Below are 8357 nucleotides of genomic sequence, written 5' to 3'. Positions count from 1 at the left end.
TCAAGTTCGGTATCCTGTCGCTTCGAGATGTAGAGCCCTTCAATCGTCGACTCAATCTTGCATGACTGACCGAGTAGATCGTAGCTGCAGCCCGTGCACTAAGCTCTGGATTGATTCTGATAGCTTGAAGGGCCAGCTGTATGCCTGACTCATTGCTTCTGGATGCCATAATGTGTTGTGGAAGAAACGTGTCCATTCGTGTTGAAGCATCATCGGCGCAGTTTCGTGTCTCACTCGCTTGTCTGTCTCACTCGCTTATCATTCACGTTATAGGTAACTTGGGCACCAGCCTCGAAAACTGTGTCAGGCGACAGTGTGGCGGCCAGCAATTGGGCATATTGGTCTATTGCCTACGAAGCGAGTGTGGTGTTGTTGTTACGTCTCTAACCTAAAACATGAAGCAGAGAAGGGATTCTCGGCCATAATTCCTATAACGTATATGATAAGCGAGCTGGCCAGACAAGCGAGCTAGCTACCTCCTTATCGTACCTTAAAGCACTTATCTTTATCTATTAATTAAACCTTTGTTATTAGGCTAAAAATAGTAAAAGTTAGTAAATAGCGTTTGATAAGGGTTATACTTAAGTAGTAAATTCCTATAAAATTCAGTATTAGCTACTTATAGCTAAATAGAATAAGCCTCTTATCGATAAGGTATATAAAGTATACCTTAGTTAACTACTATATATAAAATATGGTAGATTTATTTTATAGTATAAAACCTTTATCAATAGCTATCTAGAAACTTTTACTACTTTTAGCCTAATGTTAAAGGTTTAATTAATAGATAAAGATAAGTGCTTTAAGGTATGATAAGAAGGTGGCCAGCTCGCTTGTCTGGCCAGCTCGCTTATCATATACGTTATCCCGCATTGCAATAGAGGATCGAGCATGGGTTGTGTTAGATAGACGATATCGATTCGATGCAATACACCTGGGGTTCATTGATCAAAGAGTGGTTGTTGTGCTTGATTGAGGGATTCTTCCCATCCCGGTCGAAGCGGGGTTCTGTCTTGTATTTACCCGTTCTTCCCGGTTCTTGAATATTACATTTATGCGAGTATTGTAGTTTTGACAGCCTTTTATCCGGACACAGGCGTCAATCTAACAGGTTGAATGTATGACTCGATTATGCAATATCCAGGTCTGACAAACTGTCAGACCTTGGTCAGCTAATCCTGAGTCATGGCCCCTCGTTTACCCCATGACTTCCTCATATTGAATTAGCCTGGCTACTCATTCTTAAACGGTTCGGCTATGCTTTCTTTCCTTAGATAAATAGGACGCATTTTAGCACTATCAGCTTACTCGCTAAGCAACAATATACGCTCTTTTGAACACCCATATGCCTATTCGCTAGCCGCCATACTAATATCTGTCAGAAACCATATGTATAATCACGTGATAATTCCGAGTTGCAGTAGCGTAGCCAAACAGTACAAAGGTACCTGTAGAGTATGTAACGGCCAATACGAACTGTGTCCGTGCGCCTGGATTATCTCAAGACTGTTAGTGAGTAGGACACCGATTTTGCAAATAGCTGAAATGCTTTTTGCCACAAACAACGTCAATCCAGCAGTGCGGCCCGAGATTGCACGGCGGCCCAGGGCATCGCATTAAGGCGTAGACCCGCCGCCAAATCGACGGCTGGCCTGTAGAGCTCTCTTCAGCATCGAGCTGGGTTGCCCGTTCGTGCAATCTGTCCTGTGTGATGGAGGAAAAGCCACGCTTGGTGCCTCGCTGCACGGCAGTGGATGACCCGAACTCCAGATAGTTGAAAGACATTTGGACCCTGAGTTCTCTTCCGGCACGGAATAGATGGCCCCAAGTTTTGAGCTGTCTCTCCACGACTGTCCAGTCAAGATCAAGATCGTCGAATCGTTTGACAAGGTCACGCTGAGAGCGATCTCGCACGGAGACGGTGACGTTGGAATGATCTATCCTGAACGACTTGTTGGACGGCAGCTTCTTCCTCACCAGCTTATCGAGCTTTTGGCGCAGAGTTCGTTCCCAAAAGGCATTCGGTGCAAGGACAAGGTCTGGTTCGCTGTCTTTCGACACTACTCTGCTGTTTGCTGTCAACTTCCACTCGATCGAATAATGGATACACGTTGGTGGTTGCTCATCGTAGGTCTTGTTCTCATCCCAGTCAGCCAGCTGCAGCAAGGGGAGTCTGCCACTAGACGCAGGTGCTTGGCTCTGGGTCTGGCTTGGGGCTGGGCTCAAGGCTGGGCTTGAAGAGACTGTCTGAGCATCCTCTGCGTCAATCACCACAGGGCTAGCGGATATGCGTTGAGCGTTTCCGCTGTCGTAAGCATCTGGAAGCGCGTCTATCGAGTCAAAGGATGACCAGTCATAGTCGTCCAACAGCGTTGTGAACGCCAGCGCTGATGAGGACATATTGGGAGACGCTGATGTGGACCGAGTTACTCGAGAGTGGTGAAGAATTAAAATATACGTGACTCTCGATCCGTGCTCGAAGCAAAAGTGAAAGGCCAATGACTTACGAACTTCTGGAAGGTTCTATTGTTAGCGACATGGGTACGTGACAGGGTCTCCAGGGAGGAACATAGTAATTCCTTTCCTGATGAGTGGGATCATGATGGTGGCTCCAGCTAAGGAATTAATTCCACGAGACCAATTAAATAATTTTCAATTTAAAATGCGCCTCTGTGATCAAACTCGCACTTCTTTGGGCGCAATGCGGATCGTAACCCAAGCCAGATTTGGTGCTCAATGTTCAATGTCGACAAGGGGCTGGAGGATGTGACGTTGTCCGACTGGGAGAAGTCGAGCACGATCTCCGCACACACCAGGAACTACATCGACGAAAACTGGAGGGCGATTGAGCAGTTCGTGGGCCATTTCACTAGCCGTTTCGATACACAGCCAGGACCAGTTCCGGCTGAACTCAGTGGATTGCCTGTCACGCAGACGAGTAGTTAGTGAAGAAACCTGTCATTCTACGAATGGTCGACTGACAGCATGATAGGTGGACCCTTGGATCTTACTGCTCGTCAGAAACCCCACTTCATTTTCCCGTTTGGGCGGAACGAAAACTTCGTCGGCAGAGATGCAATCTTGACACAGCTTCTTCAAAGAATCCCCCCAGCGCCTATAAAGACACCTGCCAGAGGACTGCGGTTGTGGGCCTCGGAGGGATAGGCAAGACACAGGTCGCCATCGAAGCCGCCTACCGTGTTCGCGATGCGCACTCAGACTGCTCTGTGTTCTGGGTACCCGCTGTGGACACGGTCATGTTCGAGAATGCGTATCGCGAGATCGGCCAGACCCTTAAGATTCAAGGCATCGACGGCGACCAGGCAGACGTCAAAAGCTTAGTCAAGGCTGCCTTAGAACGGGACGACGTTGACAGCTGGCTTCTTATCGTCGACAACGCCGACGATATGGACTTAGTGTTTACTAGCTCGAAGCTGACGTCTTATCTCCCTTCCAGTCGGAAAGGCTCCATTTTGCTCACAACGCGAAACCACCAGATCGCAGCGAAGTTTAGTCGAGGTCATCCTATGCGTCTACGGGAAATGAGCACCATAGATGCTACTCAGCTACTATGTAACGGCTTGGAAGAAAGCCAGTTCAGCGACGGCCAAAGCACAACAGAGTTACTCAAATACCTCACTTACCTGCCTTTGGCTATTCGCCAAGCGTCTGCTTATATGGCCACTAACACAAACGTGGCTGTATCCAGATATCTTGGATATTGCAAGTCTAGTAACGATAAGCTGGTGAAGCTACTGAGCAAGGACTTCGACGACCAGGATCGATACGAGTCTATTCGGAACCCAGTCGCCACGACGTGGCTGATCTCCTTTGAGCACATCTCTAGGGACAATCCGCTAGCAGCAAAATGCCTCAGCTTCATGTGTTATCTTGCAGAGAAAGACATCCCGAGAGCTCTTTGCCACCTGAAGAAGACGAGACGAATACCGATGACGGAACGGATTCCGATGACGAAATGGATGTCGATGAAGCGATCGGCAAATTAACGGCTTACGCGTTCATCGTGCAGCGTGAGGTGGCGGATAAATTCGACATTCATCCGCTGGTGCGCCTGGTGATGCGGAACTGGCTTCGAGAAGGAGGGAAAGAGGAGCAGCAGGCTACGGAGACGATACACTGGCTTTCCAAGAAGTTCCCGTGGCCAAGACATGAGAATCGAGACACTTGGATGGCCTACTTACCGCATGCACAAGCGGCGCTTCAAGTTCGGGATCGGTGCACAGAAGATGAGGCGTTATGGGACCTACTGTCTATCACTGGAGAAAGCAATAACCTGCTTGGAAAGTATGGCGAGTCAGAGCAGATGCATCGGCAGACACTGGAGCTTTGCAAGAAGATGCTGGGACCCGAGAATCCCTCCACACTCACCAGCATGAACAACCTGGCACACGTGCTTGATAGCCAGGGGAAGTACGACGAGGCAGAGCAGATACACCGTCAAACACTGGAGCTGAGAGAGAAAGTGTTGGGACCACAATATCCTTCGACGCTCGGAACCAGGCGGAACTGAGCTATGCTGAGCGAAGCCTGAATAGCGGATTGATGAATGCGAGGCCGAAGCTCTGTCCTTGAACTAGGTATTTTGCTGCCATTGTCTTAGTGTACAGCTGGCTTAAAGCCAGATTAAGGGGCTTTCTTGAGACCTAGTGTAATTAATAGATGGATGCATAACTTAATGCAAGCTGTATATACAATTACGTAGACATTAGCAAGTGGCATAAAACTGAGATGGCACTAATCACTGCCGTTTGTAGATCTTGGATTACGCGACATGGGTCTGAACTACGAAGACAGTGTAGACGCCATTTCTGGCTTTACTGCGGAGATCATCAAAGCATGTATCTTCATGGTTTCGTCATGTACCCAGTCCAAGAGTGGATCCAAAAACGTCTGTTTTAGAAGAATTTCTCTTTGCAAACATGGAAACCGATTTCGAATTCTACTGTACCACACACAGGCTCTGGCGATAGAAAAGCAACTACAGCATTTGTTTCCTTCAATGCCACAGCCAAGCTTCATTCGCTCAACTTTCCTCGTTTGAGAAAACTTTGGCATGTGGAAAAAGCCTGAGGTGACTATGGTGTTTTTGACCCGGACATGAGTTTCTGCCATGGTACTGTCACGGTGCTGATGACGGAGTCGAACGTTTAGGCCCTGATTCCTCACCGCAGTCTTCAGTAGAATCTTGCAACCGAAATCGGATTCTGATTATTGACTTTTGGGGATTGGACAACCGCAGCTGTTTACGGATTTTCTTGCTGACAAGCAATGTTGAAAAATATGGGGCCCCTGCTGTATGGCTGACAGTACCTTCTCCAAAAGCAACAATCAGCTCTTGGCAATATTCGACGTGGGCGACCAGCGTGGTGATGAAGCTGTTTCTGGCTTTCACGAAGGAGTAGTGCCAGCTTCCAGCGAGTAATGCACGCCCGTCTTGCGTCCTATGCCAGCAGGAGCAGCCAGAAATTGCGGCGTAAAAGAATTGCTGAATCAAGTCAAGGGTTAGAACCCGGCTTTGGTTGTGACTATACTAATTATGTCTTGCGTATCGACGCATACACCCTGGTTACATGACAGTCCCGCTTTATGCTGGATGTGATGGAAACACGATTTGCCATTCCACCGACGCCTTCCCTACCGGATGCCGGAGAAAACGAATGATTGCGTCCCCGCGGCAATCCATCCAGCTACGCCCACGGTAACCAAAAGTAAGAACCCAGAGCAGAGGACGAGAATAGCAGCGCATTGCCACGCATTTGCAGCCGTAAACCATAATAACATCCCGATGATCAGCTGCACAGACGCGCATTTGAGGGAAAAAACCGGGATCCAGGCCACGACCCAACTGCCACGGTGGGAGTGGAACACGAACGAGAGCATAATTGTTATGGTTGCGGTGAAGGCTGTTGCGGTGGCAGAAGTGATCAATAGAAACCTCGAAAAACAAGCCAGCATCGATGTGGTCGTTGGAGGGACATTCGATAAGACAGCCATGGTGTTGGCACCCAAGACAGCGCATGCGAGGAGGATTGCGAGGTACAAGTGCTTTAGTCGCACAAGGGCTGTGAATGCTACAGGAAATAAGTTAGCGTACAGCAGAATCTTGCAGGGGGCGATAAAACCGTTACGCTGTCTCGGCATGGACATTTTGGCCCTTGTGGCGGGAGTCACTGCTGGATGATTCGCTGGTGGGTGGGAGACAAGACGCGAAAGACTGATGACAACGAAAAGACCAGAAATATAGACAAGTCCCAGGTTGGAATAATGCAGGCGCCACTGGAATTGATTTGGGGTTCTTGACTTTGGGAAGTGAGTTCATCGCAGGTATTTATAGATCGTCTTGCTGGTAAGGAACATTGCGAACATGGTAACCCCTGCCCCATCGCTAACCAGTGCTTTCTAGTGTACATACCAGTCAAATTAACAATATGTGGGACACGCTTATAATCTTACGGAGTGTTGAATACTGTAAGTAAGAGGAAGCGGCTTACAGTACAGTATGCTCACAGCTGTACATTATTCGCTCTACCGCTTGCCTTACCGTTCGTTCGTGCTGCTTCGCTGCACCTTGCGGTGTAAATCGATTCTGCCTAGATGGACCGCCTCTGCTTTCCACGCGACCGTGACCGGCTTTCTCAACGACTAATACAAGCCACTTTCAACCTAACAACCCTACTGCGTACAGCAGGCTCTAAGCAACAGACGCGATCTTCATCTTTTGCATTTCTATCCCCGCTAGGCTTACAACAATTGTGCGGCAGCTCATGCATGCTGCAATGGGCAGAGCAAAGCAACCAAGTGTGTGGAAAAGAGTCTTGAGAAAAGAGAAGATTATTAAGGTATTCGCGCTGTTCCGCGAATCTGTCGGAAGAGTTAGGCCTGCACCTCCGTGAAGTTGTCTTCTCCTCATAAGCGGGCTGCCCCGATTCAGCCCAAATACATGTCCTTGCTTACTAAAGCAGGGTGGTTGCTGCAGTGGGGGTAATCGCGGCCCCATCGCATACATGTGTCTGCCTAGCGACCCATTTCCTTCTCCTGCTACGCCTTGTTTTTGGCTTTGCTCTAGATTCTTTGTCCCTCGCCTTCGATTTACCCGCGGAAATTGGCCAAACGTCGTCCAAAGTCAATACAGGAATTAAACGGTTCAAATTAGCACCCTTATGCCACCGCGTCACCGTTTCTTCGACCATGTTGATTAAATTGGAGCAGTACCAAGTCCCATCACTATAGCGTGATGCCGAAGGCATTTTCGGCGAGGATTTCCAAGATCTTGGACCGTGACCTTGATTCAGGCACATCCACGTGTACTCGTAAAAAGATTTGGGGTTGTAGTAATAGTAGTAGTCGCCAGATTTACCCCGCAACGGATGTCCTTCTTCTTTACATCGTTGGAGGTAGCTGAGTGCTTGAGTCGTAATGGTGGCGCATCTTAGCCATCGGGCCTGCAGACCAGCTTCCAATCGTGGCCAAGCTGCCATTCTTTGCATCCTGCTGGTATATTCTTGTTCGCTCTCGCTGGGATGACGCTGTCGCTCCTCTTCGTCTTCGTTATCCTCTCCACTGGCTTGCCGGTTTGCAAGATGAATGTTATGGTCAGGCCAGGCCGAGTCACTAAGAGCATCTGTCATGACGGCCTGCATCGCGTTTGCTGTATCTTCTGCTTCGTCGAGGTCAAGCAGGACGTCGTCAAGCCTCATATAAGACTTTGGTGGGCGTGTTAGGTGCATTAGCTGCGTAGCCACATCTGCATCCATAGTTGAAATTGATTGAAGATGAACTTGGTAATTGAGATGGCTGATCTTGTAGTAGAAGTTGGGTTTTGATCAAAGGGGGAAGAGCAGTGTTATACTTGTGCCGGCTCCGTGGGTGGGAGGTTTTTGGAGAGCCAAAAACCGTCATGTGCGCTTCACACGTCTGCAGTCCAGTGCCCACACTTCAGGCGGCTCGACCTCATACATGCAACACAGGTCAAGGGCTGTGCATCTCGTTTATGCAGTGCAGCCTAAGGCTGATTGATGAGAACCATCACGACTCATACCCTTGGCTTCGCAAATAAAGCTTGATAGCCCAGACCACTTCAGACGACGCCAGTTCCGTGCACCCCCACGCGGTATCCGGTCCTTCCAAGTGCTATACAACTAGGAATCAAGACATCTAGTGATAATCAGGGTTATGCGGTGTGGGCCCGACTATGGCACGACTCACAGCATAGGCCGTGGGATGACCGCGCTTTTGTTCTCTCCTGATGCTGCAAACGCTGCATAACAACACAGTCAGAAGAAACAATATGCCTGCAAGTCCTCCGATAATGCCAACTTCGACTGGTGTCATTGCGA

General features: G+C 48.8%; 2 protein-coding genes across 2 annotated transcripts; both read left to right on the top strand.

Annotated features, from left to right (window-relative positions):
* Positions 1-2736: 2736 nt before the first annotated feature.
* ColSpa_12221 (uncharacterized protein) lies at positions 2737-3546 on the top strand (the record flags this gene model as incomplete). The annotated part of the gene is made up of 3 exons (XM_049278433.1): positions 2737-2941; positions 3091-3416; positions 3505-3546. 3 exons carry the CDS (start codon positions 2737-2739, stop codon positions 3544-3546), a joined length of 573 nt encoding a protein of 190 aa, XP_049134390.1.
* Positions 3547-3868: 322 nt separating this feature from the next.
* Positions 3869-4531, top strand: ColSpa_12220 (kinesin light chain; the record flags this gene model as incomplete). The annotated part of the gene is made up of 1 exon (XM_049278432.1): positions 3869-4531. One exon carries the CDS (start codon positions 3869-3871, stop codon positions 4529-4531), a length of 663 nt encoding a protein of 220 aa, XP_049134389.1.
* Between the last annotated feature and the right edge of the window lie 3826 nt (positions 4532-8357).

The sequence above is a fragment of the Colletotrichum spaethianum genome (genome assembly GCF_022836535.1).
Source record: "Colletotrichum spaethianum MAFF 239500 DNA, contig59, whole genome shotgun sequence".
In the NCBI taxonomy this organism is placed as follows: Eukaryota; Fungi; Ascomycota; class Sordariomycetes; order Glomerellales; family Glomerellaceae; genus Colletotrichum; species Colletotrichum spaethianum.
The sequence above is the reverse complement of the archived record's forward strand: the minus strand, read 5'-3'. Positions and strand labels throughout refer to the sequence as shown.